The sequence below is a fragment of the Haliotis rubra genome, unplaced genomic scaffold (genome assembly GCF_003918875.1).
Source record: "Haliotis rubra isolate DU_JTF1 unplaced genomic scaffold, ASM391887v1 Scf171, whole genome shotgun sequence".
NCBI classification, from domain to species: Eukaryota; Metazoa; Mollusca; class Gastropoda; order Lepetellida; family Haliotidae; genus Haliotis; species Haliotis rubra.
Window position 1 is genome coordinate 1281635 of NW_025765681.1, and position 21388 is coordinate 1303022.

Genomic DNA, 21388 nt, shown 5'->3' on the forward strand with positions numbered 1-21388 from the left:
TAAGTAAGATCATATTAATATGTTGGTGAAAAGAAAGTATGTACTTGACAATCACACTTCATTCTGTTCATTACTGTGTGAGTCCTGTGTTCATCTGCTGTGAGATACTCATTGATGAAACACATGTAATATCGCCAGTGATTCCCGTATCACATACATCACCATGGTATAAACATTTCATGTCTGTTTCAGCTTTATCCACCATCAACATAGAGTATACTTTCTTTTGACCATCAGTATGGTTGGTCTGTCATCAGTATGGTCTAGTTTACTGTGAGGGCAATGACAGAGAGCACTGTTTGTTGACTACAACAGAAAGGGTGTTGCGTGTCAGGAGTTTATTCCACATGGTGTGGAGTCTTCAGTGATCCGAGCTGGGCCTCTGAACACAACCCAGGATCACCTTTCATTCAGGGCAAGACAATGTGCTTCTCAATGAACTACAGGTTGTAAGGTGATACACTACTGGAAACAGGTTCTGTATCAATGGCTCTTAGACTGACTGACTGACTTTAGTCCCATAAATATACTTACCTTATTAAAAATATATATCTACAAACCAATAATAACAAAATCCGAAAGGAGCCCAGAACAAATCTGTATTTCAGGCTGGAGCTGAGGCAATCTAGACTTGCCTCCTCTTTCATGACAGAATCATAGGGACTGGGAATCTTTTTAGGTGGGGTAGCCCAGTAGTTACTACTAGGGTCCAGGTAAGACAGTACAGATATGTACCCTGGTCAATACCCTAGCGATTCCATTCCCATTGTGGTATTCAGTCGGAACTGTCATACTGTTGTATTAGATACATTTGGTGTTAAAGCATTCGGATATTTCAGCGATGCATATGAATACCACTTTCGCAATCAGTTGACAGGAACAACCAGGATTGCAGAATATTGGCTTTTAGGGTACGGGTTGCGTTTCTGTATTTAGACTTTGTTTAGGGTACATATCTGTATACAGAAATGGGTACAAGTACCTGTGTGAGATTAGTTAAAGCATTCATTCATCATGCTGAAGGCCCAGCTTTGATTTCCCACATGGGTAGCAATAATTTTACGCTGCAGCAATATTCCAGCAATATCACTGCAGGTGACACTAGAAATAGGCCTCATACATTGTATCTATGTGGGGAATCGAACCTAGGTCTTTGGTGAGATGAACGAACACTTTAACTAGTAGGCTACTGAACCGTCCCCTCTCTCCATGAAGATCTGGGTTAAGAGTTGGTCTTCAGTGACCTTCAAAAGGTGACTTGAGTCCTCATTGACCTTCAAAAGGTGACCTGATGGGATAATGTGATCAGGCTCTCAGCCATGGTTGAAATATAACCAGTGCTCATGATTTCAATCACTGGCTTGCCTGGTACAGACGTAATAACTCATGGAACACTGTCATGAACTGGAATATTGATGAGTGGCATTAAATGAAAAACAAACAAATAAATAGTATCTTCCATCATCAAAAACTGCCGATATAGTATAACTGTCCTTGACAATCACCTCTGCCTGCCCAGCATGTGGGTGGCATAACTGTTTTATTGCCTTGTTGGCTATCCACACTTAGTCAGGTGTGTCTCCCCACAATAAACATCTAATCTGCAAACATTACACATGAACGTCCATCTTGTCATGGAATTATGGGATAGGAAGGGTTACTAGGAAGGGCATGTTATGTCCATTGCATGAGAATTTGTCATCATGACTAGAGGATTTCTATTGTACAAAATAAAACTTTTATGGCAGAACTGCATTGTTGTGAAATTATTGCACTTGTCTAGGATGCAGTTTTTTGCTTTGGTAAAAGTAAGCTTGCTATTATACTACAGAATTTTGAGCATCTAGCATTGAGCAAACAGTGTAACTGATATATTGTATCATGTGTTTATATACATACTTGTTTTAAGTGTTTTGCGCTTTTTCTACAAATTTTTGTGTCAAACTCAATAGCAGTGAGAATGTTCTAAGGCATGAGAAATATTTCGTAAGCAAACAGTACACCCTGAGAAAAACTAAAATAGCAATTTTTGTGGAAGTGCGATGTTTGAACAATAAATTAACAAAAACAAAGCCTTGTGATCTTAAAGTTACATGATTTAATCTATGAAATTTTTGCTAACACATCTAATCAACAAAAACACCAATTGGTAAATATAAAGTCGATCAAAGTACAATTTCCTGGCATATATTGTAACTCGGATTGAATCAGCGTCAATATTTAAGAAAACATACACAGTACCAGTGAATGATTTGCGAATTGTTTTAGAAAATACACAGCCTGCCAAAAGTTACACTCCGATTCTTACACAATAAAATTAAGAATAACACATCTTTCAGTGTCATGGCAACAAAACAACACAGGGACACAATTGCAACAATAGCTGTTGTTTTCCGACACAACACACAACCATATTGGTCGCCATCTGTTAATGTCATCATACTGCCAGATCGTACACCTTCCTGGCAGAGGTTCTTTGGCCATCATCGACCCAGTTTTTTAACAAAGTTTTTTTTTATGACACATACTAAACTGCTGACAATCAACTTTTGTTTCACGTGAACTCTGTTGACAAAAACATGTTTAAAATCCCGTTTTTGTAAATGATCCTGGCATCTGTGTGATGATTGGTCCTCTCCAGGGGAGACCAACTTGTTGGATGTCAAAAGATTTGTTGTTTTTTAAGTGCCAGTGTCAATTTGTATTTTAGACTATAGAGTTTTAATTGTACTCTGTCAGCATCTCCTTGACAGCATTGACATGAAACTTTCACCTGAACAGCTGTAGTGCTCCTGATGTTAAGTTAGCAAATTTATTCCTTGTATGCACAGAATATGTGGTCGTCGTGTGACGCTCTTGTGGATTCTAGGTTATATGGCATTTCAAAGCTTTTAGATGTAACACTCTTGCAGAGTCTGTATGCTTGATACTTAACATTATTGCCAATCTTTCACTTTTCAGTTGTAAATATTTTCAGACCTACTGGGTAACTTCTTTTCTGGTTTTAATGATAAGCCTGCACTGTATTTAAAAAAATAACAATATTACTTGCTGTGAATTTTTAGATATGCATTTTTAAGTTGGTAGTTTGTAGTTATTTGAAATCAATGTGACAATTTAACATGCACATATTTTTCATGTCAATACTTAACAAAAAATTGGGTATTACCAATATTATGGCTGGATTGTCTTTTCAACACTGAGGAAAGTCTAAAACAAAGACCCAATTATCAAAGTAAATCATGCTAGCATCATGAGAGAAAAAACAAAGTATTCTGAATGACAGTCACAAAACCCTCTCCATACTGATAAGGAATCAAAGCTATAAGCAGCAGCATTTGAACCAATCTTCACCGACTTTGGGAACTTTTCCAACCTGTAAATCTGAAAGTTGCAAGAAACAGTCACTATATCCGTGCTAGTGCCCCAATTACCCTCAGCACTGATCCACGGAGACGTGGAGATGTATTCAACATGGTAACACCTTGCGTGTTGCTGATGTCTACGGTGATGTAAGACTGGTAATCACAGAGTACATGAGAAGGATTTCCTGTCAGTCTATGATGATGGCTGCAACACTCGCGTCTGCAGATGGCAGATGGAGGCCCTGTTTTTACATTCAGTGAATATGGTAAATTGACATTGAAAGTGGACTTACTTGGAAGGAGGTAACTGTGATTAGTGATTGAATCATGATACAGGGGCCAGTTTCACAAAGCGGTCATAGCGCTACGACTGTCGTAAGTCTATATTAAAGTATGGGAGTTACGATCCCCATAGCATTATGATCGTTTTGTGAAATGGTGCCCAGGTCTATACAAGTCCCACTAGACGTCATAAACTAATGCTTAGTCTCTGAACATATATTGTTTTGATAGAAACAAATAATTCCTTTTAAATTGACAAGGAGCCTTAGTGAAATGGGCTATTCAGAACCTGAGGAAATCTAGACTTGCACTATTTAAGGCTGGGTGGAAGGGAAAATAATGTGGTTCAGGGACTGTGGGACATACTACTGTCCCAGTAAATTTGCTGGAGGTAGAGATCATATCCCAGATAGCATTCAGACGTTGACCCAACGTCCGAATGCTATCTGGGATACAGTCGTGCCCCGTTTATCCGGACACTTGTGTTTTTCTTGAAACTGTCCGGATAAACGAATTTCCGGATATCTGAACCACGGACAATATGTAAAAATACATATAAAGAAACGAACATAATAGACCTCATACGTAATCTTTACTGATAAGACATCAACAAATAACAATGCATACATACTGGTAAATATCATCTGGTCAAATAAAGTAGTCAATAACACGTGCGAACATACCTGTAAATGCATCTGTCTGTCATATGCTAGCAACCAATCACAAAACAGTTCTGATGTCATCCACGCGTTCGCATTGTTCCTGTACCTAACCTATACTTCCGGATTAAAGTCACTACCAAAACAATGGGGACGTCTTGCCTTACCAATCACAACTCAAAATTAACTCAGTGTCACCTTGCTAATTACAGGTAGTTAATCCTCTCACGCTTCAAAGACTGACGACTTCTTTTATGTTAGGGCACGCAAGGCCACTCGGTAAAATGAGTGTGTAAACATACTGACACGTGTTCAGCCATTCGGATATACAAGAAAAAATTGCATATAATTTAGCGTTTTGCATTTGAAAATGACCGTCTGGTTACGGAAACCAGATTTCCGGATAAGTGAGTAATTTTACATTGTGAATTTGTCTTGAGGAATTTTCGTTCGGAAGGCTGAGATGCTGTACTAAGTCCAGATTTGAAGGATGCGACTGATAATCTTTCCTCAATTCAAATGAAATAAATGTAGCTTATGAACCCATGCAAAAATGGCAGGGAAAGATTTCTAACAATAAAAATCAATCAGAAATATTTCAACACTGTTTTGGAATAACTTGAATTTCTGCCTCCAAGTGTAATATCATCCGTTATCACTGACCTGTCCAAGCCAGAATTGACCTTCAGAGGTTGATCAAAGCGAAAACATTTGGATGATTAAACCAATTTATCTCCTGACTTCATACCGCTGACTAGACAGATGAGAGGCAACCTTGAAGCCCTCTCTCCTTAAGGTAGACTGGGTAACTCGGAGGAAAGGTTATGCAAGGTATTATATCATGACCTCAACACAAGATTGGCATTTGATTACAGAAGATAACATTGGCATGGGTTGAGGTCTAACATATGGATCTTTGTCCCCATTCTCTTTCATTGGGATTAAAATGGGACATCAAAAATGAAAGCATCATGCAGCATTTAGTAAGATTTTTTACCAAAGGTTGAAGTCTGGTTGAAGTTGAGAAGCAATGTTTTCCGAGGGTATCGGAAAAGTCCCAAAAGGAAAAGGTGAGAAGGGGATGTTTTTCCACGGATTCTCCGATGAACTCCTCACATGCACATATGGCAATGCTTGTTGCAGGATAGGCTGAACTTCCTTGGATGAATTTCATGACCAATTTGCTATGTTTATTTTATCAGGAGGTAGTAGTGGCTTCGCTTTAACATGAGGGAGAGAGGAAAAAGGCTTGTGTTCTCTAATGAGAGCGTTAAAGCTATCTACCGCCTCGCGATACCACTGTCACACTCTACTGTGCAGCAAATGCTCGCCCAGCCAGGTGCAGTTGGATGTTTTTAACGTCTGCTTCTAAACGCAATGTAAGCAGCCATGTTGGAACTTGTCTCCTGATCAGCCAGAACACATTTATCAACAAGACACAGAGTAATCTCCCTTTGTTGAAAGGATCAGGGTTTTTTATCAGTCTGTGATGTATTTTATGTAGAGTATGCCGGCAAATGTTTGGAGAAGTGTCGGATAATCTAACACCTTTGAAAACATTGTTTTTTATATTTCTTGCAGAAAGTATATTTTGGGTAGGATGTGCATTGTTTACTTCTGATACAATTCCCAAATGCTACACATCCTTACAATTAATCAGACGGTTGCCACAGGGAAACACAGTTCCAGGACATAAAAGTGAGAAATGTTCTTGGAGCTTGTTTGACAGAAATCTCTGGCAGGAACAACATTTCAACACAAGACACCAAAACAAAACATCTGGAATCTGAACTTTACAATGCAGTTTTTTAAGACTCTTTGCTATCTTGGAGGCCTACTGAAGATCAACAGACTTCACTCTGGAGACCCAGAAAGCTAAATGCTAAATTCTGTTCTCTGGATAGCTAAAATGGTTGTGTTTATCGTATGTCCAAATATTGGCCTGAAGTACTCTTTCCAAACACAATCCTCCCTACGAAGTTCAATAGCTGTAGTACAATTGTTTTACCCATGTATAAGGACAAGCGAGATAACAGATTGCAATAAGAAGCAGACCAAATGAGGGTTTAATGTCCCATACAGGATTGTTGATGTAACAAAGATATCACAACCTATCATTGTTGAAATCATCATCATCATCATCATCATCATCATCATGGGTGGTATGGTAGCCTAGTGGTGAAAGTGTTCACTTGTCATGCTGAAGACCTGGGTTTGATTCTCCACATGGGCAAAGTGTGTGAAGCCCATTTCTGGTGTCTCCTGCCGTGATATTGCTGGAATATTGCAAAAAGCAACGTAAAACTAAAAACTCACTCACTCACTCATCATGAGTGGTTGGGTAGCCTAGTGGTTAAAGCGTTCACTCGTCATGTCGAAGGCCTGGGTTCATTTCTCCATATACCCAGTAGGTACATTGTGTGAAGCCCGTTTCTGGTATTTCCTGTTGTGATATTGCTTGAATATTGCTAAAAGTGGCATAAAACCCAACTCACTCGCTCACTCATCATCACCACCACCACCACATCAAAACTAAGAACTGATCAAATCTTATACTCACAGAACTCTTAGTTTGTTCATTCCTTGGAACATATCCTTAGGCAGTGTAGTTATGTTGTTATTACTCAGCGTTCTGAAACAAAAATATATAATGATATAATTTATTATTGCCATGATATATATTCCTATTGCCATGATATATATATTTATTGCTATGATATACATTGCTATTGCCACATCATTTATTCCTTTTGCCATGATATACATTCCTACTACCATGATATATATTATTATCACCATGATAAACGTATATACTGCCATGATATACATTCTTATTGCAATGGCATGCATTATTATTGCCATGATATGTACCTACTGCAATGATAAACATTTCTGTTGCAATGATATATATTGCTATCGCCATGACATATACTCCTTTTCCCATGATATTCATTCCCATAGCCATGATATATATACCTATTGCCATGATATATATACCTTTTGCAAAGATGTATATACCTATTGCCATGATATATATACCTATTGCCATAATATATACAGTTGAAGCTGTCTAAACAGTCACTCGTCGGGACTAAAGAAATAATCCGGTTTAGACAGCATGCTGGATTGTACAGATAACACGGTTTAACCTCCGACTAGAAGTGAACCAGTTTTGTTACTTTCATACACATTCTTGTATCACAATAAAACATGTCAACTCACTAGTTACAAGTATACCCATGCTGAACTAAGATTAAAATGTCTTTGGCGGCAACCATGATATTTCAATGTAAGATTATTGATAACAATACACATCAGGCCGAATCCTCGCCATGCGCCGGATTAGACAGCGTTGATTACAGTATAAACCCATATTCGGGTTGCTCATTTCATGCCGAGATCCGGAATAGACAGCTGCCGGATTGCAGAGCTACTAAATGATGATACATGCACTAGCCACGGACAGGACTGAGATTTTATGCCGGTGTTGACAACTTGCCGGATTGGACAACTGCCGGTTTTGACAGCTTCCACTGTATACCTATTGCCATGATATATATACCTATTGCCAAGATGTATATACCTAATGCAATGATATTTATACCTATTGCCATGATATATATATATATATATACACACACACACCTATTGCCATGATATATATACATATTGCCAAGATGTATATACCTAATGCCATGATATATATACCTATTGCCATGATATATATACTTATTGCCATGATATACATTCCTATTACCAGGATATATATTCCTATCTCCATACATACTTATTACAATGATATACTTAGATACTGCCATGACGTACATTTTGATTGCCATGATATACTTCCAAATTGTCATGATATACTAGTACTTAAATATTCACTTCCTCTATATCCTTGTGAACCAGTATTTCTCAAACTGAAAGCTATGCAAACAAAAGTGAAAAATGTACCCAAAAAAAAAAAACAAGTTGTCTGTTTCCAGAACAAACTGAATATTGACCTAGAGAAATGTTGCATTTTTAGATAGTTGTGTGTTTTTGTTCCTGCTGGGTAAACCTTGGTGTACTTTCTAGATGCTGACATCCCCATCTGCATCTATTGATAAAGGCGGAGACTGTTGCTGTAAATACCTAATCTCTTCCCCCACTCACTGTTATGACAGATGTGTCTATATCTGTCTGGGAATTATCTCAATATCAGCTGGGCAATAACTGTATTAACTCATAGACGCCCTTGATGGAGGCTGTTGTATCCATGCCATGAGACATACTGGTCTTGTTCTCATACTGAGATATTGATTTGAAGATGAGATAGTTGGATGAAACTATTGGTGAAAACATATTCTGTATCTACTTTGGAATTATATCTAAATTAGATGTGTGGATTTTAAGGAAAGAGGCAAGATGAGGCATATAAGTCTTATCTGTTTTTACAGTAAGGCATACAAGTTTTACTGAAAGGAATGCTTGTAACTGTTAGTTTAAGTGGAAAGGACGTTTTTCAGAGTAAGTATTTTTGAAGCGAAGTCCTAATGCTGCTGGGGTTTCCAACTTGTATTTAAGACAAGTTAAGAGAAAATAAAATCAACTCCTGTTTCAATCATAAAACAAACGTGTAACTTGATTGGACATTTATGTCCATGTTGTGTAATCCAAACCAGATTCAACAGGAAGCTATCTTTATGGAGATATACTGGTCTACTTTGGGTATCCATATTTTATCTTTTCACGATACACAAAACCTATGATATGTGTGCATTTAAACAGAATGACATATCTGATTATCCCTATCTAAATATGAGTAGTATATGATACACAAGAAAATCAAGAACGAGTCAAAACATGCAGTTGAGATAGTTTCAAATAACATAGAAAATCAAGACCTCATTGATGACATTAAACCATGTTAATACCCTTGAACTCAAGGGCTGTCTATCGATTAGATAACAGAGATCGATGAATCTCGGAAAAGCACCTCTAAGCAAAAATGTTCTCAAAATTTGAAAGAAACCAACAAATTTCACCTCACTGGAGAGTAGTGACATATTTATAAGTGGATAACTAACAAAACGGTGTCCTGAACATATTTTAGAAGAAGCCAATGAATAAAGACAAGGTTCATGTAGGATGTTCACGATGCTAGAATTTTCATATCGATAATCGTTAATAATTCTTCCCATCAACAATATTTCTGATTATCAATCTTTCAGCCAGCACTAGTGAACTCTGGCCTTACTTATCTGTCCTGGGGCAATAACAAGAACATACCATCAAGATAACTCCTCATATCCCCCTCCTTCACACATGTGATAACTCCCATATACCATGCTTCACTGCGTCCAACCAATGAGAGGTTACGTAAAACTGAAGATTGGGGAATTCCATAGCTGTATATGGATGTTAAATGCCCACATAAGCTACTAGAGATTTGCTGGGACACTTAAAGACGACTTATTGAAATGATTCATGTTTGTTGATACAGGAATGTATCCAGTATAGATAACAGGGGCTGTTTACAGCTGGCATTAGAGTGGATCCATGCTGGGTGGGTGATAACTATGAAAAATTCCCTTGAGAGTGTTTATTACTACATACTGAAAGCTGTGACTTTTCAAATACCAAGATGGATACATGCTGTGTGTGATATTCCATTACAGATATTCCCTTTGAAAGTGTTTATTATGAAACATTCAAAGCTGTGACAATTACACAATGTCAGTGACACTGTTGGTGGTAGGTATACTCATTGAAAAAATAAGGGAACATGTATTATGTTCATGATTCATATTGCCAGATATTTCAATTGATCCATTAACAAATTAAATGAAGTTTAAAATATAATGTATTCAATGGATTGCCAAATAAACTGATTTGTACTTAAGGGAAATACAAAATCTAAGATCAAATGTGTTTCTTTCTCCTTTATTAGTTTTGCTGTATGATGTTTCTAAGATTCTTCTTGAGAACATTCATAACCTCATGACTTTCACCGCATGCTGACACGAGCTGTGACCATGTCTTATGTCATAAATGTGTCACAGCTTTGAGTGTCACTGCTATAAATACCCTCACGGATAATCCCTTGCAAAGATACACATCTTATGGATTAACTTGGATTAAAGAGATGCAAAACTGACATTAGCAGTGATTAACAGCGAAAGCAGGTACTTCTGCTGAAGTCACCATAAACCAACAGCGATATAAACAGGGGTGTCAGCAATAGTACTTCCAAGAGTTATCTCCCCATGATTGGTGGTACTGGGTGTAAAACATTTCTTTTTTTAAATGTTTTTCATGAAATTTATTACTGTTACCATAGCAGCTCTGACATATACAGAGATATTTAACACATTTACATTTCATTACCCATAAACCCACAAACACTTCCCCACGTTTAAACTGGTTTTGCTGATGGTATGCTCTGTAAGCTTAGTGCTTTTAGCAGCAGGTGGTGACCCCCCCAAAAAGTAGTAAAAATCTGTCGAATATCCGGACAAGGTGTGTATGTGTAATATCCTGGACATTATTCATTATGGATGCAAATTACCATGGAAATATGTATTCACAGCTTTAACAAAATAAATTACAACAAACACTGATTTTGTCACACATTTTTACATAAACAATGCAAAGTCTACTGTTGGTTTTACACCATACCAAGGACAAATGAATGTTTAGTTTCATCTAATAGCAGCCTTCTTTCGTGAGACAAGAGCCCAGTCAAGCATCATCACCAGTCGCCCTTACCCTGTCATGTCACAGCACGGAGCGCCTTACCTATAACTCTAAACAAGGATAATCCCCTAACATAAACATACCTTTTACAGATTAGACAAGATTAAAAGTGTTGAGCCATGAACACGAGGTAGCCATCTCAGACTAATGGGAATCCCTTCTATCTTGTAAGCCCATAATCGTCTGTCTACGATTTACTTAGTGGCAATCAGAGATACACTACACAACAGTGGCATGGTGGCATTCACCCATGCCTAATAGCTCACTCCAAAGCCTGTAAACAAAATTCGTTATATTCGTTTCCATATTTTCTTTTCAAGTGGTATTTACCATTTTTAAACGTTAAAGACTTCAATAAACAAAGACTTAAGGGATTCAATAAACAAAGACTTAAGGGGTTTTCTACATGGTTTTCATGGCAGCATGGATGATGGTTCATGAAAAAAAATGTTGAGCGGTCATGAAACAAAAGACTTTCACGTAGCATAGTTATTGAAAAAAAAAAATCTGAAAAATTGAAAATGCAGAAAAAACATGGAAATTACGATCATGGCAAAAGGACACATTTCTTTTCTATTTCATTTCTTTATTTTTCTTGTGTTAAAATACTGGTCATTTGGTTCTAAAAATTGGATAATTAAAAAAAACCTTCATATATCTGTTATTTAATAATATCTCCTAATTAGAGGGGATCCAAATTGGACACATACTGGATTTAAGAATCAAGCACTGTGTCAGGTTCCTGACTAAATACAATGTATGTACAAGCATTAGTGATGCACTGATGGGTCACAGAAAAATAACTGCCAGGGTGACGTCTATGTAAGTCTATGTGAAGGTAAGGTAAGATCGATTTGTATAATGGCAATAGGACCGTTCCAGGATGATCATCATTGCCATCTAATATTAAGTTTACAACCATAATTAAATTGGTAACTTGAACCCTGAGTGCTATTTAGAAATACGCCTTTTCTCCACGAGTATAACATTCCGTTTCTCAAAATGTAAAACATAGAGGCGTTTATCACCAAGATATAGATACAAAGACAGTATTCACCTCAACCCTTATAAACCCTGCTTAAATAAACATGGTTTTATCATTATGCAAGCTGTTAAAAATGCTCCGGATGCTCAGCGGTGAAAATATGGTTGTACAGTCTCTGTTTGTTGTACCTCCCGTCCGAGGGATGTAAATGGCGTGATAGTTTGTATTATCGTACATAACGTTACAATGTAACCTTTTAATGGACAACATCGGGACTTGGGATTTAACATAAGTATAATGAGTTGAAGCTTCTGCGCAATGTACGAGATGAAGACAGTTTGTCACGTCCTGAAAACAATGTCGTAACTCCCGTGGCTATTTATGATGGGTGTATGAGAGTTTATGGTCCCCGCGTTGTGTCAGATTTTGTGTAACACATTTTTCTCCCACAAACTAAACTATGTGAGTTTTCCTTCCTTGACCTTTACAGAAACTTGAATCAGTACAAAGCCTTAAATCCTTCAGGTACAAAAAATGTTTTAGGGTCATTTGATAGCTTGTATTTGCTGGAACATATCACTGTTTAATTCAGATATGAAACCATATATTTATTTAAGTGTGGTGTGACTATTCTAGATTCTAGCTTATTTTTCCAAAACAGTATTGCTTTTGCCCTGAATTTAAGCTTTCTTCTTTTTGGATCCAATAAAGTTAATTTTTATTTTGGGGTATATATTTTTAAAAGCAATAACTTTCTTTCTAGGACTAAATGTGTGTCAAGTCCCGCCATATTTAATAACATTAAGGTTTCACAGTGAATGCCAGATATCTGCCAATAATAGAACCAGACCAGTCCGTGAAAAGAATATAAATTACAAACCAAATGAATGATGACATATATGCAGGCCTACTTGTGCAAATTTGTATAACAGTTTCACAGTCTGGGGGCATCCTTGTATGCTTATCTAGCCGAGGACATATTTATCTACAACATGCCATCATTCACATTGACAACATTTTGAAAACGCTGGGTGCAATCTGTGACTGTTTAGGCAGGTGCCCCCTACAGAGCGGAGGTTTCCCATTTACAGTGAGTTAAGGGAACATCCCTTCAGTAGAACTCCAGGCTATCTGGTGACCACAACATAGATATATTCCAGCCTCTCTTACCCATCCCAACATCCGATACCGAAACCAACATCTTGGGATATTTATTCATCACATATATTTCATCAGTCACATTCCCAAGAGACATCGGGAATGTGTGAATTGTTTTGGTTAGAGATGAATTAACGGAATATTGATGGAAAAAATAGGACAATGCATATCTGTATGTAAGAATAACAATGTTTTGACACTGGAGAACAGGCAGTAACTGTAATTTGAAGATGCTTGTTGTCGTCTTTGTCATAAACATATTGGGGAGATTTGACTGGCATGATATATTCCACACACAGAGAACGTGAATGAAAATTGGAGGACAACCTCTTATGGACACGTGTTCTAGTACGTTTTATTTTCACACTTATGTACACATCTCAACTTTTGACAGCGACACTGTCAGTCCACTCAGGAGGCATCTTCTGAAAACCTGTTCTGGTGCAGTTATTTTCATATTTGTAAATACTACTCAATTTTTTAAAGGGATATTGTCAGACTCTGAGGACCTCTTTGGGGTATTTGTACTGGTGCTGCTTATTGAACATACTTTTATATTTATATATTACCCAATTTTGAGGAGAGCTTCTTGGAAACGTTTACTGTTACACTAATTTTCCTACATTTGGATATACTACTCAACTTTTGCTAAGGATAATCTCTGATAAACTCAGAGCAACCACTTATAGCCACATGTTTTGGTATTAATGTACATATTTGTATATACTACTCAACTTTTCATAGGGATATTTTCATGTATTGGTACTGTTATTTCAACAGACTTGTATATATCACTAAACTTTTGATTGCTAAACTGTCAAGGTAACTCACAAAGATACCATCTTGAGGACAAATGTACTTGGTACTGTTACCTAAAATGAAGCTGAAAATAAATGTACCCATTCTACGGCAATTAAAATCAAGTATTATTTGTCAACGACATCTCCAGGCAATCATTAACATTCAGCCCTGAATTGGGGCCCCATGCCATAAAGCAATTATAGCACTGCGTAAAGATAAGGTATCAGATTCACAGCTGGCTTACAGCTACAACAAATGCTCAGGACATTGAATATATCTCTATCAATGTTGAGTGGTATATCCTCCAACTGTAGGGCGATTGCAATATACTTACAGAATCTCCATGTTCCTTAATCCCTTGATTCCAGTGTCAGATATGCAAGTAATTTCATTATGGTCAAGTTGTCTGAAAAAATGGACAATCAACATGAAACAAGAAATGTATTCTGGATGAGAGTAACATGCTTAAACAAGAATCAGGCTTGCACTGTGAACACATCATGCATTCAGAATTTAAGAATGACAATTAAACTTAAATTGAAAAAATAAAACAGATGTTGCAGAATTAAGAATTTGAAAGTACTGCATGTGCAATTAAAAATTATAAATTGAAAGTACATATACTGAACACAAAAAGTTAGGGAACATGAATATTTGGTGGGATATTATTTTGTAGTGAAGAAGTGCACATATTTCATAAAAATATCCCCAAAAATATTCAATATCCTTAGCTACTTTTTTGTTCAGTATCTGTAGAGATGTGTAAAAGAAGAATTAGAGTGAAGGCATTTATAAAACATCACTACCACCTGAAACAGAAGATGAACCTTTAGGCTTGAGAACATCCCTTGGTCATATTTAAGAATAAATTTATTTAAAACAAATTCAAATTTCAATCTGGAAAAATTCTAAGCAATGACAAGTCCAAGAATTTACAGGATAAGCGAAAAAGAGGATTTGTTTTTTATTCAGTTGTCAAATTATCCAAGGAATGTCTGAATTTTTACAGCCTATTAGAGTCAGACAATTGTATAATTACCATTCTGCAAAATCAATATTACTTACAAATTTTTCAAAGAATAGAACTTTTTAAAGTTCTTCTGCCTATGTACAGAAGCTTGTTGTAGCTCAGATCCCTGAAAGAAATGTGACAAATTGAAATATAAACAAAAACAATATCCACATCGTGATACAGCTGTGACACTCATGCTCAATAAGAGAAGTTGATGCATTCAAAGATTCATGCTTAATAAAGCTTTTGCATGTGAACATTGTGTGTACGTGATTGCACATGTGCCCATGATGTGAGACCTTTACTTTAAAAGTGTTAAGTTGATTGACAATGACATGCTTTATATCAATATATTCAAAGGCATTATTACACAGATATAATGCTGAAATAGAAGATGGAGGCACACATGACAAATATTTCAACCAGATTTGTCCAAACTTTGAAATAACAAAACCAAGTGTTGTTAAGTGATACAAGTAGCAATTAAACATTTCTTTAAAACACGTCTCTTGATAAAAGGACAAGAAAGTATTTTCTTACTCCTATGCAATTCCCTATTGTGAATTGTACCATATGTTACCATAATGATTAAGGTGAAACAATTGCCTTGCCTTTGCATGCATTCATGATGGTGAGTCACGATATGCAGAATATTCAGGAAACGATTTTGCACACACCTAGTTTCATCACCATTTGATAGTGATTCTTAAACACATGCTCATTACACAGTCAGTATCGTTACAAATGACTTTGCTTTTCAGAGATATTTCTAGTGGCAGTGAAATGGGTTTGCCGCTTTAATCGTATGCATGGATCTTTTTATCTCTTTGATTTAGAGTTTTAGTGCATGTATAAGTCACATGATCTGAAGGATGTGGAGTGAATGAATGTTATTTTATGCCATATGTAGTCAACCCTATTGAGCTATAAACCAGTTGTACACTGCAACAATACTTGCAACAACACAATCCTCATCATAAACACCTAGTACTAATAGTACTAAGCAAACGTTACTGACCTACTCTGAATTCCCATGGCTAAGACGAAGATTTAAGACTAAATAAACGAAACATTTTTTGGTTACTCCTGCATTGCTTTAAAAGTCCTACTCATCAGTCATTATCATTGCCCCAAACACACATTTTCGAAGCACACTCTGATATTGATGACTGACAAGTGACGTTAACGTTGAATAGCTGTGTAAAAGGTGTACCAATTGTTTGTTCATTTTCTTTGTGGAAAAAAATATAACATTACCTTTTCATCATTATTTTTTACTAAAAACTAAGAAATAAGTCCTACCCCACTCCTCACTTTTGAGATAACTGTACCAAGAAACATCCTTATTTTTAAGCAGCCTAAAGAACCCACAAATGCAAATGCCCAGGTGAGTAAGTCAATCAGTTCACAGGTGGTAGCCAGTTATCACTCTACCTGTCATCAGGAGGCTACATGATAAAACACTTCTACTTCTCTTAAGGGCAGGTGTCTAATACCAGACAATGATAATAATAATATTGCCACTGTGGCAAAGTGCTTTACCGACATAAACTCACGGGCAAAAGAAAGTATACACCTATGTTTAATGGTGGGTTGAAATAAAAGGTTATTCAATTTATTTGATAGGAGAATCGAAGAAGAGTTTTGGACCTGAAATAACTTGGCCACCATGGTTACTGAAATAATCATTGTGATCAGCTGCTTCGGTTAAGTGCCAACCCATTTTCAAACTTCATATTCAACTTTTGAATCTGAACATATGATTAAAAGTACAATTGTACCGGTACTTCATAAATTAATAACAAATATTTTGAGACGGCCCCTCTCAGAATGTTATCGTTACAGAATGTGCATGTCACATGACCGCTGACCTGATGTCTGCCACTGCTGTTGGATGTTATCATGCGCACTTGACATCAGCTACTAGCGGCGGACATGTGACACTTCAAAGCATCCACTGGTTACCACACACACCTTTCTCGTTAAAGTCATCACACACACCTTTCTCGTTAAAGTCATCACAGGTTACAGACTCCTCATGCACGTATGCCCACACCTGCTCAATTTGTTATGCAAACTATGAGAATTTACAAGAAGAAAATAAACAAAATAAAAATTTCAAATGCCTATGAATCTCAACCCACTATGAATCACTTGCTAGCGTACATGTAGCATCCATTACAGCGAGCATATTAGTCTGACAACAGATCTCAGAAAATAACTACACAAGGAGACCAACTGAAGTCTAGAATGATTGGGCAAATCTGTTGTTCTGGGCTTCTTGTGGACGTCTCATTATAATTTTATAGGGGCGGTGGGGTAGCCCAGTGGTTAAAGCGTTGGTTCGTCACGCCAAAGACCCGGGTTCGATTCCCAACATGGGTACAATGTTTGAAGCCCATTTCTGGTGTCCCCCGTCGTGATATTGCTGGAATATTGCTAAAAGCGGCGTAAAACCAAACTCAGTCAGTCAGTCAGTATAATTTTATAACATAAATACTTTCAAATAAGCTATTTTATGTCTGGGACTGAACAATAAAGAATTTAACTAACCTCTCCCCAAAACCATGATATTTTAAGCTAAAGTTTCCTTCATTATGATTTTAATTCAGATTTTTTTCAAACAACCACTGAAATAATCCTGTTAATAAACTTATCTAAGTTTTGGTTAACTCAAGGTCATACTATTCACCTTCAAAACTGTGAAAATGTAACCTCTGACCCCATTTAACAAACCTATCAAGCCCCTGAAGAGTTGGTCCATAATAAGACATGGGTACTCTTTGATACACATCTGTTTATCCATATACCTTCATTGGGAACAGAACCATCAAGATAACAGGTACTCTCTGGATCCAAATCGTTCCACTAGCATGTACTGTCTGGATTAAGAGAGTTTCATCGTATTAGAGTACACAAGGGTAGTCATATAAGCAGGCGGTAAACCAAAAACAGACCCTTGTATCCCTGGCCCCTCTTGCTGTGTGAATCGGTTCATCCAGATGGGTTAATTATTGCTTGTGTTATCAATGACAGAAAAGCCATCAGAGAGCTCGTTCCCTTGATACGAATTACTGAGCGTGATAGCACATTAATTCAGCGTCACATACAACAGCTGCCAGCAATGCCTGCAGGAGCCTACACCAGGTGGCCAATGTAAATACCAATATTTGATTTGGCATTCATTTACAGGAACTCATTTTTCACCATTTTGAAGTTATGTGGCTGCTTTCAATAAAAATATAAACAGGCTTTTTCTTTTTCAAACATTTATTACTGAAGTATAAACAGGCTTAATATCAATAGTGCTTTATGAAATGTCCATGATGAATACTCACAAAAATATCCATTAAGGTGAGCAGCGGTTGGCCTCGTGGTTGATGCTGTCGCACACCATGCTGAAGGCCTGGGTTCAAATTTTGTCATGCATGGCTACAATGTTGGAAGTCCATTACTGGGGTTTTCCTAATCATACTTTCATTATTCATAACACTTTGTTATTATTACCAAAGTTTTTTGGTTAGGATAATCAATCATTTTCTTGATGAGTTTTAAAACTACAACTAATTCAATATGGTTTTTACTTTTAATTATCTTAAGTAGGTGCCATGACAATGTGGTTTTACAATTTGTATCCAGCAATCCATGGCACATGAAGTGATCAATGGAATTACATGGTCATACTGGTTGATGGACATCATCATACACCAGTTGATCATGATGTAAATCTCTGGATCATCTGGTCAACTCAGACCTTTTTGGGATTCTTTTCAAAGTTATTTCTCTGATTTTTATCGATAATCAATCGATATGTGGTTAATGATCATCAATCTCTATGATCTGTATCAATAGTCAATGTGCAACTTTACCGTACCCTTGGAAATTTAGTGGTTAATAACTGAGTTCAAAATGGCTCATACCTATACTCTCATTTATACACAAACTGGCATTATTCCCCAGAGTTCAGCTCATACAACCCCATATTACTACTCAACTTCCTACAACGTTTCTGTAATTGTTTTCAGATTCCCATACAGACATAATAGAATCTTAAGACAAAATGAACAAATCCAAAAAGTAGGTAGTGTTGAACAACTTAAGCTTAAACAAATCATATATCTCAAATTTGAGCTGAGAGCATGCCTGTCCCTGGTGCGGAATTCAGCGCATTACAAATGTCCTTATTAAATTACAGTTAGGAGAATCATCTTTTGTATATAGAACTATCTAAATCCAACATGTTATCATCAAGGCATATTGCTCTGTTGTTTTAGAGCAATGTTTTCTGCATAAGATAAAAACATTAGCTTATCTACACACCCAAACAAATTAGACTTAATCAAGGAAAGTTCTCGTTATTTGAAGAGCAAAAGGTCAAGTTGATGAACTTTATTACAGTTCCACATTAAAGACAAACATCTCCACTCAGACTTCGACATAGCTTCCAGCATCACAATGAGACCCTGTCATGTGACCAAACACTAAAGGTCATGACCTCTGCTCTGACCTCTGGCTCTCTGACAATGTTTGCATCTAAAGAGGGTAGGTTGGCAGGAATGCAAACTTAAAATTCTTTGCATGGTGTCAAATACTGAAACTCTTAATCGAACCGTTAAGAATAAACATAAGAATATCAGTTCTAGGACAGCTTCCATTTTGGAAACTGGACATGTTTGTGTGCTTTAAGGAACTGCAGTCATGATATGGCTGAAATATTGCTGGTATGACTTTAAATATTAACTCACTCACTCACTAAGAATGTGCAGGTGATTGGTCAGTTAAAGCATCAAAACACCACAGTAAATGGGCAGAACAATGCTTCAATAATGGTAAGTGACATCAGAGATTGACGACATAATCTTGTCAGTTCAAAAGACTGACTTTTGTGGCTGTGATTAACATTTCATATTATTCTTTTCTCTATTCAAGAAATTTAACATCAATGACATAATTCCCAGTAAGAGATTTAACATCAATGACATAATTTCCAGAGAGCTTTAATATCAAGGACACAATTCCCTTTGAGAACCTTAACATCATGACATTAATCCTAGGAAGCTTTAACATCAATGACATAATTCCCATCAAGAGCTTTAACATTTATGACATGCTTCCCCGTCAGACTTTTAACACCAGTGACATAACTTCCAATGAGATTTTTAACATCAAAGACATAATACCAAGAGAGTTAAAGTGCAGTGGGTGTTTTAACATCATCAAAGCTCAGTATACAAACTGACATAATTCCCAGTGAGAACCTTAAAATCAATCACATAAATCCCAGTGATATATAATTGGCAATGGGTGTATCAACATGATCCTAATCCAGCATACAAAGATTCCATAACAAGAAGGAATGTCGTGAAGCACACAAAAAGTTCCAAGCAAGAAAGATGGGAACTCAGCAATTATCAAATATATTGCGTTATTTACATGTCCACATGAGTGTCACGCCTTGCCTGAATTCCGTAACCGGGCAAATACGGTGTTGATTGTAACGTCGATAGCAACTCCTCGTTGAACAAGTGTATGTGTTATCCAACTGTTTAGAGAACACGGTTTGTTTTTTTCTAATGTGTAATGCATGGTTTGAATGTTTGCTTGCAACAAAGAAAAATTTAATCATTGTATTTCTGGAGTGATTTCCCCTGTTTATACTCCTGAAAAATGTCAATGGAGACAGGTAGATGCTGTGACGAGGAGGAAAAGGGGAACGGGGGAGAGGAGCTGCCACTTCAATAAGTCTGTCTCACCCAGCAACCTACATCCGCCATAAGCATTCCATAGCACTACAACATAAAACCCCACATGGTCATTTCGTCTGAGTTTGTGACTCACGATTTTATTGTGTCCATTCGAATAATGGCTACCAGGTCATAAAGCAGACAGTGCTTGCTGTGAATTCTGTTTTAGCCCAGCTGACTGTGTTGTCTGTGACTGGTATCTTGTAAAATATCTGTTAGATCAGCCCTTGCATGATCAACTCTAAACTGTTGCATGTGAATTCAACCAAATTCTGGTTGGACAGATGTGAAATGCAAAAGGTGTTGTAATTATCTGTGTAGAGTTGCTACCCTTGGGCACACCAGGAAGCTATGATTGTAGGTTCAAATCTGAGTCTGACGTTCATACATTTCTAGGTTTGTTAGCTCCATACCCTAGGGCTGGCTAAAAGATTGATAATCGGAAATAATGTCCATATGAATTTAAAAAATAATTATCGATATGAAAATAGTGTCATCGATGACATCATACATAAACTTTTGTGATAGAGTATAGTTATAATTCACTCACACAAGACACAAGTGAGGTTCTTATGCATGGGCTGCTTCTAAATTATGTTCAGGACACTGTTTTGTTAGTAATCCACGCATAAAGACCTCACCAC

General features: G+C 36.9%; 1 protein-coding gene across 1 annotated transcript in view; it reads right to left on the reverse strand.

The window, feature by feature from the left end:
• Positions 1–21388, reverse strand: part of LOC124272636 (protein slit-like) — a 179828-nt gene that overhangs the window by 61738 nt on the left and 96702 nt on the right. Inside the window, 4 exon segments of the mRNA XM_046707833.1 lie at positions 6867–6938; positions 14323–14394; positions 15054–15066; positions 15069–15124. Coding sequence (XP_046563789.1) covers positions 6867–6938; positions 14323–14394; positions 15054–15066; positions 15069–15124 — 213 coding nt within the window.